We start from the raw sequence: 17,475 nt of genomic DNA, 5'->3' as shown, positions 1-17,475 counted from the left end.
TGGTTAATACCTACCCCTTTCCTTCCCAAATAAAGGAAGGAGAAAGAAGTATTAGTAGTCAATGGTTACAAGTATATTTTAAATATATCTTAGGTGTGAGGTAAGGACCAAGAGGATATTTTATTCTGTCTGGACTATTACTAGGATTGTCTACCTATGGTACTTTTACCTTTCCCCTTCCAGGAAATTTAAATATTAGCCACATCAACTTCCTTCAAATTGCTATTTCTCTAGGTTTCTATTTTTAGGGGAGTTGCTATTAATGTCATCAGTTAATGTGATTAGTTAAATTAGTACATACACAGAGGAAAAAGACTCTTAAATATGCTCAAAATAGATAACAGGTTCGATTTTGCCAAGCTGGTTCAAATAATTGAACTGGTTGAAGAAAAACAATTTAATCTTTCAGAGAAAAAAGGAGTTAGTCAATCCCATTGTTTAACTCAACTGGCTTATTATTTTATTGACTAGTAAATCATAGAAAATATTTCAACTGGTTTATCATGCAGATATTATCTGGCTTATCAGTATGCCTTGTACAAAGTAAAGCTCATTGTAAATATTCAATATATTCAGTATATTTCTGTCTACTAATTGTGTAATTTTTATTAATACAACCTAAAAAGTAAACATTCTTTTTGAGAATCACAATAAAAAACAACTAAGACATTAAGCAATAAAAAAATAAAATTCAGTAAACTAGAACCTTCATGGGAAAATGAAAATAGTTACTTAACCCAAAAGGAAGTCTCTGTGAAAATTTAAAATTATCATCTCTTAAAAATTTTTCTAACTTTGGACAAGAATTGAAAGAATAAAAAATTAAATGACTAAAAGAATGAAAAAGGCATTAAGTAACATTAGAAAGACAGGTAAAATTTGACTAAATCAAGCACAGAATGATACAATTAGTTAAAATTATCAGAAAGAAATTCCTAACTGTAACAAATGACATTAAAAATACACCTACCAGCAGTAGCCACTTAACTGTGTGAAAACACAGAAAAAGTAACAAATTTAGCTTCCCTCAACTCAAAAAATAACAGTTCAATTCAAATTCAAATTTTAATAGGCATAATCCTTAGACTGAAAAAAAAATCTAACTATGAGAGTATAATAATGTAAAAAGATAGCCTTTCTTATCCTGGCAACATTTACTTACAATCATTTGTTTGTAACAGTTTAAGAAAAGCTGTTATCATCCACTATGAAGAATTTTCAATTTAAGAAAGGAAGTAGAATTAAAGGGTGATATTATTTTCATTTATCATTTTGACATTTTGATCTCTTATGTTGGTAAAATTTGTATGGGAAGAGAATTCAGAACTATCAATACTTATGGATAAAATGGATAAAATACAAGGGTATTAACTTAGGATTACATTTTGTTATTTAAGTAAGCATGAAGCTTCAGTATAACTTGATCTACTGTGGTATACAATCAAGTATGACATAAACCTATTTTGAATCCCATCCAAAAGGGTTTATTTCCCAGAAGGACCTTGCTATATAATTTAGTTTTCATTTCAATGGTACTTGTGACATAAAGCTCTCCTTCCACATATTCAGTGAGGCTCTCACAGGGAAGACACATTTGCATATATGTTGTTACTTTTATAAAACAAATCTATGATAGATTTCTGGGGGAACTGGTATGCATCTCTTAAAATGCCCAAATCCTAAATAAAACAATCATATATGCCTCTTCAAACATACATTTATAACCTTAGATCAATTAATGATAACTTACTACTGTCAATAGGAGTCAGAAATCTTCTAGGTTAAACTTACACATACATTTAGTGTCAGTGTGAACATATACATACTTTAAAATTGTGCTCGAAAATATGGTATGGCACAATTCTTCCTCTGAATCATGAGTGATAACTTTAGCAATAATATCCCACTCATCTACTTCAAACATCATTAGAAGACTGTGATTGTTGTAAAATAAAATTTTTAGCTTCTTCAAGGGCTCACTGAAATCTCACTTTAAATCTTCTGAGGGGCCAGGCATGGTGGCTCATTCCTGTAATCCCAGGTACTCAGGAGGCTAAGGCAGGAGGATCACTTGAGCCCAGGAGTTTGAGGCTGCAGTGAACTATGATCATGCAACTGCACTCCAGCCTGGGTGACAGAGTGAGATGCTGTCTCTTAAAAGTAAAAATCCTCTGATGGCTCAGGCCTTTTGTGTGTTCCCCCGCCTCATTTTAATATCTCTAAGGTAGCTGAGCACATCTGGAAGGTATTGGTGTACCTCTGAAACCTCTAGAGTCTTAAAGACTATGAGAAAAACTTCTATACTTAAGAAACCACCTGTGACATTGAGGTTTTACTCGAAACATTTTACATTTTAACATCTCTTGGCAGGTGTATCTTAATTTAGTTTTCCCTCTGTCTAGTAAATGACCCAGCTTTGATAGAGCTATAAAAGTCTTGAATGAAGCCAATGACATAAAGACAGCCCCAAGGTTAAAGATTAAAACAGTGCACTATCCATTACGTAATTAGTTTTAAAATTCACTAATGCCAAGATCACATAGAACTTGCTTTGCTTTCCTGGGGGAAAATACCCACTGAAATACAAATGATTACATCAAGTATACAACCTGGCCATTTATTTTATTCAGTCTTGGGAATAAGCACAGACTCAAACGGATCACAATACCCCCATTATTTTAGCACAGAACATTCACAAAAGTCCTTACTCAGTTCAAACACATTCTTATTATAATTCCCAACACTAGTACCAGAACGCTGTTGTTATATTAACAACTAAACAAATGCTCCAGAGAAATTTTTTTTTCTGAATTTTGGATTGGCAAGAATTTACATACAATCTTGTAGGTTTCTTGACCATATAAAGAAGGCTAGATCTAATGTGGAAAATCATTGGGCATACTTTTTCCTGGCCAAGCTTTTCTTAAGTGGTAAATTATTTGTAAAGAACTTAATTAAGTAAGGGATATGTATATGTTCAAAATTTTCCCACTCTCAGTTGTTTTGCAGTTTTTTTTCTAGAATCCAAATTTATAAATACAAAGGGTTTGAGTCTTCTTTTATAATCATATAATTTTTCCTTTTTCTATCAGACTACCAAGAAGACAAACATTTTTTCTGACCTTGGATTTGATCAGGAAACCATGTATACCTAAGTTAAAAAATACAGATGTATGTGCATAAAAATACGTATGTAGTTATACAGTATATAACTAATAAAGACTTCAGAGTCATACTACAAAACGGCTTTTTCCACAGAATCATGAAATTTTGCACATTGTATTGAGGCTAACACTAGTGTATTCAATCCTGTGTTGTCCAGTCTTATGGACATATTAAATTGCAACATTAAAAGTGGACTTCTGCTTTTTCGAATTACAGTAAACATTATTTTTGGGATATTAACCAAAGAAAGAATGGGTAATTGTTACATTATAGGTGATTATTTGTAGTCAATGTTAACATTTTGAAAGCATTTGTCTCAAAAAACACAAATGTGACTTAGATTCTTTAACTGATTTGCTTAAACATTGGTGACCTAAAATTTGCTATAATTGCTTATAGCTATTTACTAATGTGAGCATGTAAAACAGAATTGTTCTTGCCTCCCAGTCAGCACAATTTTTAGTTACAAATTTATTTCCTTCTCTACTGTCATACCTAATTTTAGTTCTTGTTCTCTTTAAAACATGTTTTCAAAACAAAACTCTTAGAAACATATAAACTTTGTCATTAACTTTTTTTTCAGTCACATCAACCTATAACTTGGATACGGAAATTAATTTTATTGTTACTTATGTGTTTTGATTTTTCCAAAATGACTTTCACCATTCATATCTATATGTATTTGAAATATAATATAATCAGCATTCTCCAGTTGTTATACCAGTTTATAGACAAAAATCGACTGCTATGACTATTTTCTATTTCTTTTTCTTCTCAGTTATTTAAATATCCTGTAAAATGGCATCAAAATAATGCTAAACAGTAAAATTTAAATGGAAAAGCACAAATGACACCAGTAACTATGGCATTGATGTAAGAAATTTATGGATTAGAATACAGTTTAGGAACATAATTTTAATGATACAGCTTGATGTTATTTTATATAAAAATGTCTTAAATGATATTTAAATCATTATGGTGAATTCCAACATTAATTTTAATGACCATTTCTGAGATGCATTCTCGCCAAAAATCTGGGTTCCTAAATGTTTTTAAAAACCATTGATTCTCAGTGATTATTTCAAGGAACATTCTTGGCAATGTCCAGCTAATTCTCCCATACATCTCTTATAAGAAGAAAATGACACCAACCATGCATGCTCATGGCCTACACATATTAATTTAAAATCACAAACATCTAAAAATATATCTTGAGGTTTATTCACAGTTTCCTGAGATTTTTTCATTGAATTAGAAGAACTTGACCATAAGAAATCACCATGCTTACCAAAATCCAGGAAATTAGTAGAGGTGACACTAAGGAGATGTGAAAAACAGCTCTCATAAAGCAATCCCTGGTTTGCTTTCTTAGAATAAAAGATTCTATCTAAGACATTTCTACTTTTCATTAATGGGTACAGATGACAACAGAATTCAATCTTCCAGACATTATTATTAAATCTTCTTTGTAGTATTTGACTAAAGGACCTCTAAGTCCTTTAGTTCTATTGTAAAATGTTTGAGAAATAACGGATTTATCAAAAGAGCTGCCAAATTCACGAAATGTACTAATGAAATTGCTCTGTGAATATGAAGTTGAATTGTATGCTTTTGTTTATTTGGTTATAATTTCATGAATGAGTTTCAAAAGAAAATCAAAATCAAAATTGATCATTGCAGTTATGTAATATTGGAAGTCACTATCCCTTTAAATATTTTTAGAAATAGAACTTTCACTTTAATGAAAACAGGTGGTATTCTTTAACAATCTTCTGCCTTAGGGTAGATAAGGTTGTTTTATTTGGGTCGATAATAACTATTTCCTTGTTAGTTTAAAAAAATCATTATTCCTTATGTTAGGATAAAGTTGTTTATATAAAAGATGTATGTATTAGTATCTACCTCCATGCTACACAAACTTGGTTATATTTCGTCTGAAAACGCTAGTAGGTAAATTAAACCTGGTACTGTACAAGAAAAAGATGAAATAGACATATTGAGTTAAATAAATGCCATAGATTCTTTCCTTTTGTATCTTCTATTTTAAATAACTGCTAGTAGACTACTTGTATGCCCTATGAAAAAAGAAATAATCTAATGTCCAATTATTCAAGATTGAATGCTAAAGATTTATATTGAGGTGAGTTAATGGGCATTTGGGCTCCAACATATTTGTACACACACCTGAAGCAAGAATACCATTGTACTATCTTATTAGAATGGCACTTGTGTCTACACAGAGGATTGTTGCTACATTTAGTACTTATGTTTCACATCTGAGGTTATTTTTTAGGTGCTAGAAAGAAAATGTGATCTCAAATAAAGTCATTAAAGAATCCAAAACCACTGTCAAGATCTTCTTATCTTACTATTTCTTTGACTTTCCCCCTTCTGGAGGCAGTCTACCTTCCACCTCCAGATCCTGGTACCCTGAAGTTTTGTCCATCTTTTTTTGTGTCAAAATCTATACTCTATAAAAATTCTGACCAGATAGTTTTCATTATGCTTATGGGTGTCTTTGAATTTTAGCACAGGCCAAAACCTTAATATCCAGAAAGAATCCTGTAATGGTATAATTTCAGGTCTTCAAAATTGTTTGCAGGGAGATTTGGTGTTGGTGGTGATGTGGTATGTTAGAGGACTTAGCCATGGCACTTACTCCTAAGACTTTATTTTAGCACCACTAGAAAGTATTTAATTAACACCAATACTCTTCCTTCTGGTCTGTAAAAAGCCAACCACTGAAGCAATTTTCAAAAATGTTAAAAGCAGTTTTTCCCCCTATTTGTCTATAGGTGGTTGACTTTAGGCAATACTTTTTAGGTGAACCAAACTCAGTTGAAATAACAAATTTACAAAAATGTCAATATATATAAGCACTCGAGTAATGCTGATTTCCTTTTTTTTCCAGATTTTAGCATTCTGAAAGAGTAAATTTACAAATATATGCGACATGGCTAAACAAGCAATGAGGGACAAATATAATTAGTGATCTGATGAGGCACATATCTTGGCATTTAGGAACAGACCTAGAAACAGTGCCTTAAAAGTCTACTATAAATATAGGGTAGGGAATGATGTGAGGTAATTTTTAAAGTTAAAGTCTTTGTTCTCTAGCTTTGAATACATATACCAAATGTACGTGTAACAAAAATGTTGGTCTTTCAATTATTTCAGCATTTAATATAAAAATGATTCTTACCGGGAACTGCCATTACCTTAATTCTCCAGTTTGTGCTTGTGGAGAGGAATATAACAGGGGAACAAATTATCAATTTATTTGCTAGAGATATTCCCTCAAACAGAGTGCATGGATCAACAAGAAACTAGGGTCTTTTTGGTGTTCAATGTGAAATATGAGGGACTGAAGATGAGTGATTAAATTTTACTGCACATACACATAGAAAAAAACCTAATAGCTGAAAGTGCGGGACTCTTTCTTCAGAGTTCCCACCCCCTCAAACTTTGGAGAAGGATCTTTGGGGAAGACATGTCAACAGGAAACTTCAGAGTGGAACAACAAAGCAATTTATGATGCAGTGAGAAAAAAATGGTGTGATGGGAGAGTCTGATTTGCTGATCTATATCTTAGATAATGAGGCAAATAGTGACCTCTGAACTGTAATGAGCATCAAATATCTGTGATAATCAACATATATTGCAAGTCAAATGTATTTGGACATATTAATACAGTTTTACATGTATTCATTTGAAAAATTGAAAGGTTCACATTAAAATTGTAAAGACCTTAATGTTGGAACATGTTATGTGTTTTTATATGATTAACATATAATGCCAACTCTCAGGCCAGTAAGTAGTAAAGTTTAAACAATGAGAAATCATCATAACCTATAAGGCCATTAATATGTAATGGAGAATTTACAGATTAGGAAAAAATCTATGAATGATAAAAGGTACTAACATAGAGCTTAATTGCAATTTACATAGCAGTGGCAATGCATTCCATATATTGCTTTTCTTTTTAATCAGAACAATGGGTAATGTTCTAGTACAATGGGCAATTAAAAATTTTTTAAAAATTAGACTTCTAAGAAAAGGTAATAGTCTATTTTTAAAAAATGTAAATTTTGTGAAGGGCAAAAATTTCTATGATGTGTTTAAAGATTATATCCTGACTGAAACGGAAGAAAATATATTACTTCCTTGCCTTTCATCAATCAGAATCACATTTTTATAACTTTCTAGATAACTCTTAATAAATATAAGTTATCAACATCCAGAGTAATATTTTAGAGTGATGTTTGGTGCTGAAGAAAAATATAAAAATTCTGATGCAACAATTTCCCTATTTTTGCCACCCTACAAGGTGGAAAGAGAAAAATGATCAGTCAGGAGAAATGTACTAGGAATATTTTAGTTACTAATTTAAAATTTCATTTTCCTACTGTTTATAAGTTATTATTACTATCTTATGACCTGATTTAAAATAATTCTATAAACTATCATTTAGCTTCTTCCAGAAGTACATATAACTTATAAAATAGAAGATGATATCACAAAAATGAAATATCTTATTTTCATTTCTATCTATATTTTGGCATGAAATAACTTGTGACTTTTTGGAATTATGTTTTAAATGTTTACAAATTAAGGCAGAGTTCTTAATCATTTGGGCTTTAGTTACTCTCTCAGATTTTATCACAAATTAAGCCTATTAGGATTAGCTGTGAAGAGATCATTTCACAAACAAATTTTCAAAAGCATACAAGATTAATCCATATGCTGCTGAGATGAGGCACAATCAAGAAGCATTACTGAGATAATCTATGGCTAAAATGATGGTGTATGACTTATGATTAAGCTTCATTACCTGCAGAGCAAGGGGCTTCCATCTCATATTTTTCAGTAAAGCTGGTGCTGAGGTAAGCATGCTCTGAGGTCGCTTTTTCAAAGTTAAGATAACACCACTCGGGTCCTCTCGTAGTGCATTCACCAAATTTTTCAACTGCCACCCCACCTGGTAACCAGCAAAATCATTACAATAAAATTGAGGTACAGTATTCAATGATTTAATGTTCTCCCCCTTTAATAAGATTAGTAAAAAAAATCACATAATTGGTGTACCATCCTATCAATTTTCAGGAGATATATACTCAAGAGAGAAATTTTATCTTTGAATTGATTAACCATGTTATGCATTAGTCCATATCATTATGAGACAACATAATGGACATTTACCATGTCAAAGCAGAGACCAAAAAGGTATCCTACCAATGGAGTAATTGAGAAGGTAAAGAAATTATGTCACCATTAATGTTGCTCAGCTGCTAGGTCTAGATCCACAACCTCTGTTCTCAAGTACAATTTAAAAATCCACATGCCTCAAAACAAGGATTTGGCAATGTCCTGAGCTTACAAACTACACCACATGCTTTCTCATCACCATCTTTTAGAGATAATGTGGTACAAGTGTCTCTAAATTAGACTGACATCTTAATACCAATAGCTGGTACTGACACACCAAGGCAACATTCTGATGCATGGACAACAGCATCGATAAAATGAACCTTTAACCACGCTATAAACGTAAAATAAAAAATGACAAGGTAATGCTACTCCAATGCAGCAGCTATTGAAAATGTGTTCCAAACAACCCTATAAACCTAAAATACAGTGTGCTATATTTAATGAAGCCATTCTATTTTAATATCACCTCAAAAAATATCATATAATTAAAGGAAAGTACTTGATAAATGTCTTGAAACCTGGCTCAATTGCTACCCATGTTGAATTACTTCACTCATCATCCTTTTAAAATTCTGAACATAGAATAATTTTTGTTAGTTTGCTTTTAAAATGGTCTAGTGATGCAGTATCAAGTAACTGAAATCCTAGAATATGCTTTAAAGAAATATATTAAAAATACCTATTATTCCAAGGTTTAAAAAAATACATTTCACATTTAAAAGAGAGAAGAACATTTTATTTCAACTTTAATGGATTATAATTTTCCAGGATGTGTTATACAAATACACTAGGATAAAATTTATCCTAGATAGCAAGCAGGATTTAGCAAAGGGTCTGAACAGTGATCTAGTTTCTTCATAGGTACCCAAGTGAAAGAGAATGGGTGCCTTTTGTCTGCTATTCATTATGTTTTTGCCTGGAAGACATTAGTCAGCTGGAGAGAATAAGCATTTCCACCAAAAGAAGCACAGACCCCCAGAGACTATGAAGAAGAGGTACTCTGGAACATAGCTACTGTAGAATAATGGGAGATTCTGGTATATTTAATGAGCATTCATTTAAATTATAACCTTAACTGTAGATGAAAAATGGTGAAGAGAAAAAATTAGAACAAAAGAAATGGGACATTATAATACTTGAAACCTCAGGGGTCTAAGATATGAATCAAAATGCTCATTATGATACTTGGCTAACATGAGTAAGTGACTGCCAGTTTTAAAAATTCACATTAATGCAGATCAATTACAGTAATGGAACTGGTCAAATGCCTCTCATTATGTATAAGTGGGGATTATTATGTGTCCAAAAGTATATTGCATTGATTCTGATTCCTCTGATAGCTAAGTAGTATCCCTACAGCCATTTCTACAGGCCAAGAGTCAAAGCAAAGGGAGTTATTATTTATTTTCTTTATTCAAATAATTGCTAACTGTACTAAAGCAGTCGATGTGACAGCAGCATCTTTCTTCCAGCATATCTATTCTCAACAGTGAATTACACATTGATTTTTACCTACCAATTTCTTCCCATTTTATTCTATGATATGATCATTGTGACTAGTTGAACACTGTTAATTCTAGATAGTGTTTCCCTGTGAAATTTTCAGTGCAATTTGATTCATCCTTTTCTATTACACTTTCCATATGCTCTTTTTAAGTAAACAATTCCAAAAAACAGAACTGCTTTTCCATGAGAAAGTAAAATTGATTTTTGGTAAGAAAGTTAATTTGTGTGGATTTTAATTTTATAGCTGAATGTTATTTAATGGCAGAAAATTTTGATAATTTTACTACTTTTTAATCAGTCTTTCCACTATTATTGACATAACATGAGCAATGTTTTGAACAAAAGCAAACGAATATACACCAAAAACTATATATAGCATACATCTTTGGCTCCCAAATGCTACTTCTACTACCACAAGGAAATGACTGGATAAAAGCACAAAGATAAATGTGCAACACATGTATCACAGTATTGTTTAAGCCAACCAAAAACTGTATACTATGCAAATGTCCATTATAAGAAATATAAAAATTATTGGGTAGAAAACAGTAAGTTCCAAAATACCAAGTGTAATTCAATTCCACTTTTGTTAAAAATGTATACAGATATAGAAAACACAGAAAGATACATAATACCATTAACGGTGGTTACACTAAAGGGAGCAAGGACTTTTATTTCCTGAACTTTTGGCAATAAACATGAGATACTTTTGTAAACAAATAAATAAAACCAACAAAATACAAGGACCTAATCCGTAAATAGTAATATTCCAATTAGAAAATCATAAATTTTATGAATTACCTAATCAGGACTGTTTGTTATGGATGGAAAATTTCCACAAAAAGTACAGAACCAAAAAGGCAACACTATTTAAAAGCTAAAAGGTGGTGATGGGGAAATCAAAGCTGCTCTGTGCATTACACTTTTAGATGATCAGCAACAGAGAAGACAAATTTATTACTCAGATGAGCTCAATAGGTCAAGAACTACATTATCCACTGATTTTTGAATCAATGAATGATTTCAGTAGATACTCCACTTAAGCATTAAGTCAGTTTTACTTAGTAATTACCAAATGAGAATGAAGCCTGCTGAGTATTTCACAGCCTATGTGTAATGTTTTTCTCAGTAACGTATTAAGTAGGTTTTAGCTGTGTCAGTCCCATCCTAGTACTTGTATACAGATAAACAGCTATAAGTACTCATTCCTTTCTCATCTGAATAGTCCTTTTTTCCTTAGTCCTTTCTCAAACTCAATTTGGATCATTTCTAAATTACTTCCTATCTTATCTACTATGTATAATTCTTAACAACTGTCCCCATTTACTGTATTTTACGATGTTCTATTCAAGGACAAATATGACGTGGTCCTAGAGCGCCAGGAAAAATGATTCCCAGTCCTAGTTCTGTGATATCCTAACATATCTTCAGGCATATAATGAGATGCAGAATTCTTGAAATTAATTAATTTCCCTTTAACTGTTACTGAGATACTTACGGTTGACAGAATATGGTGAAATGTGAGTAGATGGTAAGATAAAATGAGACAAGTATGTGTGTTACAACTTCAAGAAGGTTGAAAGCCATGTTAGGAGCTAAATATAATAATACACACATGTCGAAATATGTAAATACATGCTAATCATTTTTCAAAATTAGGTTTCCATTTTCTCACCTAAGTTTCTGATTATAGTTTTAAAATATTAAGTGTGATAGACTTGAATTAGAAACTATGTAAAGACATAATAGTAATTAATATGAAAAATAATCATAAAGTATTCTTTGCACTGGCTGCAATTAAGGCTTTTATGTACTAGGAGATAGAGGGAGCTTTGAAAAAAGGAAGAAGGGGTCCTAGTGGCTACTAATATAAGAGCATAAGCTGAAGATATGGGAAGATATTAAGGCACAAAATTTAAAGAGGCAGCAGGTTACAGATAACTATGAAGAAAAACATTCTAGTAGTCAAAGAGTCAAAGATATCCATAAAAGGAATTGGCTGACTTGTGAAATAGTGAACTCAACATCAAAAGAGATTTTTCAATATATTTACACAGGTCAAATAACTAGGTAACTCCAAAGTCACAGTGCATCCCAACTCTAACACATAGAGTGGGTAGAAACATGCAAATAGATGATGACAACAGATTAGCTTGAGTGAAAGAAAGTGGTACTGCTACATCTTTGCCTACTTGTCTTCCATCTTCTCTTCCTCCTCACAACTAATAAATGTAGGCGTTTCCTCTAGGCTAAGTGTTAGACACCTTTCTAATATTTCATGCTGTCTTCTTATAATAATCTCTTCTCTTTCAAGAACTTCCACTAATAAGTTCCTACATGACTCCCAAATTTTTCTAACCATCCCTGCTTCCCATTAAGAACTCTAGTCATATATTTCCAACTGTTCAGTTCATCCATGCTAATAGCTACTGAATAATCACAAGCACCAACAATTCACTGTGCTAGATTATTCACATCTACATTATTTTAATTTATATTTTTATTCTTATAACAGCCTGATGAGGTAAACTATTAAACTCATTTTACACATGAAGAAACTGAAGCAAAGAGAGATTATTTTCTTAGTCAAGATCACAAAAATGGTAAGTGGCAAAGCCAGAATTTACATTAAAGTCTTTTCAATTCTAAAGCACAGTATCTTCCCCAGAATATCCATTGGTGGTTCAAATGAATGCAACACTTTAAAATCAAACTCATTATCTCTTTACTTTCATTCATCAAAAAAAGTTCCCCATCATCCTCTCAAGTTTGGAGTGATCTATGACTGTTCTCCTCTTTTTAATCCATGTATGTATCCTAAAGAATAGATCCTAGCAACTAATACCTCTTCTCATTGCCTTAGTTCTGGCTTGGGTACCTACCTGCTAGACTTAAAACAGAATTCTAATTTGTCTTTCTGCTTCAAGTCTTTGAAGCTCTGAAATATTGCTATAGTGTAAAAGTATTCTACCCTTCAAAATCTTTGAATAGTTTCCCAAAGGCCTAAGTAAAGAACCAATCCTTGAATAGGTCCTTCATCAATATGGTCACAACTTTGTCTCCAATTATTTTTCTTCAATATGGTTCTCAAACTTTAGCAAGTACTAGAATTACCCAAAAGGCTTGTTAAAAGACAGACTACTGAGTTGTAACCCCAGAGTTTTTGATTCAGTAGGTCTGGGGTGGGGCATGAGAATTATTTTTTTCTAATACAAGTTCCCAAGTGATACTGATGCTATGAGTCTGGGAACCATTGTAACAGATGATGAGCTCTTTGAAGGCAGTGACTTGCCCATGTATAGAATATTTTAGGTGCTTAATATGTTTTTAAGACTAGACAAAATAACTCATAAATTGGTAAGTATTTATTGTGTGTCTTCCATGTAGTATGAATACCATGGTGAGTGAAGCACAGTCTGTGCCTCATTAAAGAGCATAATGAGCAAGGGGAGAGTGGAGCAAGTCAATAAACATTTACAATATAGTAAGACCAGTACCTCAACAGGGTGAATACAGAGTGCAATGGGAACTCCCAAAAGGGGACCTAACTCATCCTTGAGGATTCAAGGAAGTTTTCCAATTAGTTTAAGCTGAATTCCTTAGAAGTTGGACAGGTGAAGGGATGTGGAGGCTGAGGAGATAAAGAAAGCCATGAGACAAAGTATCACCAGTTTGAGCAATTTTCACTCGTTCCATATGGTTGAATGACAGAACAAGGAAAAGAGTAATGAGGCAGGAGAAAGAAACAGTGGACCGATAATCATGAAAGGCTTTTTAAAAGTTGATCATTTAAAAAGTTAGTTGAGTAGCAAATATATGTTCCCCTCAAACACTGTGCTTTTCTCTTCAGCTAAATCTTTGCAAAAGCACTCTTCACTCTGCTTATAATTTTTCTCTCATATATAAAATCTTACCATAAATGTTCACCTTACATGCAACATCTATCGTAAAGCCTCTTCTTATAGCTGGCATCATATTTTCCTCATATGAATCTCATAGCACAATGTTTGTAATACTTGACTAGTGAGGTGATACGGTGACACGAGAAGATACATGTTTCAGAGATAGTAAGGGGCCTTGAAACTCCAAAGAAGGGTTAAGTTTTGAATGTAAAACCAAGATGTAGTATTAAAATTTTCTCTAATATACTTAAAATCTGTTTTATAAAAGGTTAAACAACCTCACATCTAAACAAAATAATATACTTGATATTACTAATATATTACTATTAGCTGTAATAGACATTCTTTACCCCAAATTATTAAAAACTTTCTCCTTATACATGAATATTTGGGAAAAAAATGGTATTTCCATCTTAGATACTTTAGACCTAAAGTCATAGTGATGTGATTATGACAAGGAATAGGACAGTGGATGTTGTTCCTATTTGTCCTAGAGTCTCCTTTATAATATGCATTATATAAACACTGTGAAGAAGTTTTTTTTTTCCAGAAAAATATTTTGTAGTGGTTGTAAATAGTCCAAGTCTCTCTCTCTCTCTTTCTCTCTCTCTTTCTCTCACTATTTTAATAGAGTATTTCATTCACATTAAGTTCATGGGCTAAAAAAACATTTTAAAAACCACCATATTCATCTTACACAAGATGTCTTATTATTTATTAGCTATAGATAATATGTTTTCCACATATGTTGAACTACTATTATCTTCCTCATTACCCAAGGTAGAAGTCAGTGTCTCTAAGCAATGGCAAGTCATATTACTTACTAATTTATATATAATCCCCAACATGTACATTAAAATGTATTTTATATACAACACAAACAGAATTATCATTTCCCAAGAAGGTCATTAAGGTATTCCAAGTTTTGAAAGCCAGAAGTTCTGCTTTCTTGTGGATGGGGCTTGTAATTGTTTTGATCAGGCTGAGGCGGACAGCAGGCATTCCTTTGTGAAGGGCAACATAAGTGGGCAGCTTCTGGACAATTGGTTGCCTGAATTAGGTGCACAAGAGGCTTTGGGGTTGGTGCTGAAGATATGAGAGGTTTCCTTTCCTCTGGGTATATAGAGAGAAGAAGTTATCTCTGACCCTTTTAGAACTTGCCCTGGTCTGTTTCCCAAACAACAGCCAGTGAATTATTTGACCAATATATGAAAAGATAATCTCTACTGTATGATCCCAAAGAACCAAAGTTACAAATAAACATAAAAGTTAGAATTTAAGCCTATCAATCCAGACCTTCTTTTACCTTTTTCATGACTATATTTGGAGCTGCAAGAGAGCATCTGAGCATCTTTATACCCACAGGTAGGAAGATAGGATATTTCTTAAAATAATTTCAAAGTTATTACCCTTCCCAACACAAACAGATTCATTATCAACATTTACACATGTTCCTGTGTATACATACACTTTTTTTTCTTTTTTCTTTTTTTTTTTATTTCAGCATATTATGGGGGTACAGATGTTTAGGTTACGTATGTTGCCCTTGCCCCCCCCAAGTCCGAGTTTCAAATATGTCCATCCTTCGGGTGGTGCACATTGCACTCTTTGTGTATATACATACACTTTTAATCACAAGTTATAATGTATAAATGATATCTTTTACCAAAGGAAATTTGAGAGACTTGAAGTGTGCCTATGTGAATGTCTGATGATATGAGTCATGCTATACCAAAATGTCCTCCTGCTCTTTTTAAAAGCACTGAAGAGACTTAATTCAATACACCACCTAACATGCTGCAGTTAATGACACTCTGCATTTGCCAAATTTTTTGGCACTGAGATATTTATTATAGTGTTTTGTTCCTTTGCATTGCTAAGAGTTACTGAAGTATCTAATTAACTAAACACTTTAAATCAATGACTATTTCTTTAGCAAAACAAGCTATGTGAAGGAAATATGCAGTTTAAACATTTCAGAAGTAATGAATTTTGACATGCAATGTACTTCAAAGATCCTAAAACTATCAAATCTTGAGTACCAATCTACAAAATTCTCCTTCACCTAAATTTATTTTTTTCACAAAATATTAAAAAGTTTTACAATATTGAACTCTACTATATTTGGAAATATTCTAACTTTTCTTTTCTATAATCATTCATTTACTGAATAAAGAATTATTCCCAGTTCAAACAGAGAGGAATATAAGCTAAAGAGTATGCATTTGGTTAAGAAACTCAATGTAAATAAGTGATTTTAAACCCTAGCTTAGAGTAATTTAAACAGGTAATTCAGAGTATTCAGAAATGTCCTAATGTTTATCTATTTAAAATAAAATTTTAGTATTGATATTTACAAACATGATTAGAAGAGAGAGTCTTGGGAGAAGATAAGAGGAACAAACATTTGAAAAGAAAAAATATGGGAATTAAGGGTTTTATTTACATTAGGGAAAACCCCCACAATTTTATGTCTTTATTCACTGAGCCATTCTTCATCTCCATCCTTCTTAACTTTATTTATTTATTTATTTATTTATTTCGGAGACATAGTATCACTCTCTCGCCCTGGCTAGAGTGCAGTGGTGTCATCACAGCTCACTGTAACCTCAAACTCCTGGGCTCAAGTGATCCTCCTAGCTGGGACTACAGGAGTGTACCACCAGGCCCAGCTAATTTTTCTATTTTTTGGTAGAGATGGGGTCTCACTCTTGCTCAGGCTGGTCTCAAACTCCTGAGCTCAAGGGATCCTCCTGCCTCGGCCTCCCAGAGTGCTAGGATTACAGGCGTGAGCCACCGTGCCCGGCCCTTTTTATCTTTAAATGACACCAGTGAAATAAGAGTATGTCAAAGCATTTTTTTGTTGCTGTTTTTTTAAAGGCATTTTTTTTTTATGTGGCTTAAGTTTACTGTAAAACTTGGACCACGTTGAGCTGCTCACAATTTGAATTTACGTATATCTGTTTTAATAATTTTCATTTCAGTGAATTTCAGTCATGTAGAAAATGTGTGTATATAATGTGTGTGTATAGATATGTATAGTATTTAAAGAGAAGGCACTAACAGAGAACATAATTTCTCACTGCTAAAGACGGATAGGGAGTCCGAGAGGGAGAACCAACTTGAAGACTACACGAAGCTAGTACTTTTTTTCTCCCTATACTCAAGAAGTTCCGAGAGCTAAATTATTTAGCTCTCAGAATTTCTTAATTGACTTATGAGGAAGCTCATGGGAGGAAGACAATAGTAATCATAGTTTTCCCTTTAAGTTTTATGCATCACCCCCATAGTTTTCACCAAAGATGGTGACTTTCCATACCATGTTACTTGCACTATCTCCTGTAACCTATCACTTATATTGACTGCAGCTTTGTATCCCTGGTGTTGCTGCTTCTGTGATAAGCTGATTCCAAAGCTGTGTGTATAGTTCGGCATCTTGAACATACAGCTGTCTTTCCCTTCTCCCATTTCAATATGGCATTTGGTAATGTTGTAATCTCTCAAAGCCAAAGGTTTATTTTGGAGGCTTCATGGTTTTCATTCATACATGCTGTAGAAAACCAAGTCAAAGCCAATTGTGTTTTTATTTCAGCATTCAGGATGTCCTTTGACTTCTCCAAAATATAAAATTGGTTGGGTCTGAAAGTGTCTACTAGGGAGAGATGAAGAGGAAGAAAATCACATCGTAGTGAAA

The 17,475-nt window shown here is 32.7% G+C and overlaps 1 protein-coding gene across 2 annotated transcripts in view; it reads right to left on the bottom strand.

Moving 5' to 3' along the window:
* CNKSR2 (connector enhancer of kinase suppressor of Ras 2) overlaps positions 1-17,475 on the bottom strand; it is a 284,669-nt gene that overhangs the window by 122,039 nt on the left and 145,155 nt on the right. For both annotated transcript variants that reach the window (XM_012656319.1, XM_012656320.1), the window contains exon 9: positions 7,997-8,143. In XM_012656319.1, coding sequence (XP_012511773.1) covers positions 7,997-8,143 — 147 coding nt within the window. The remainder of the gene's footprint in view (positions 1-7,996; positions 8,144-17,475) is intronic.

The sequence above is a fragment of the Propithecus coquereli genome, unplaced genomic scaffold, assembly GCF_000956105.1.
Source record: "Propithecus coquereli isolate 6110/MARCELLA unplaced genomic scaffold, Pcoq_1.0 Scaffold50, whole genome shotgun sequence".
Classification (NCBI taxonomy): Eukaryota; Metazoa; Chordata; class Mammalia; order Primates; family Indriidae; genus Propithecus; species Propithecus coquereli.
The sequence above is the reverse complement of the archived record's forward strand: the minus strand, read 5'-3'. Positions and strand labels throughout refer to the sequence as shown.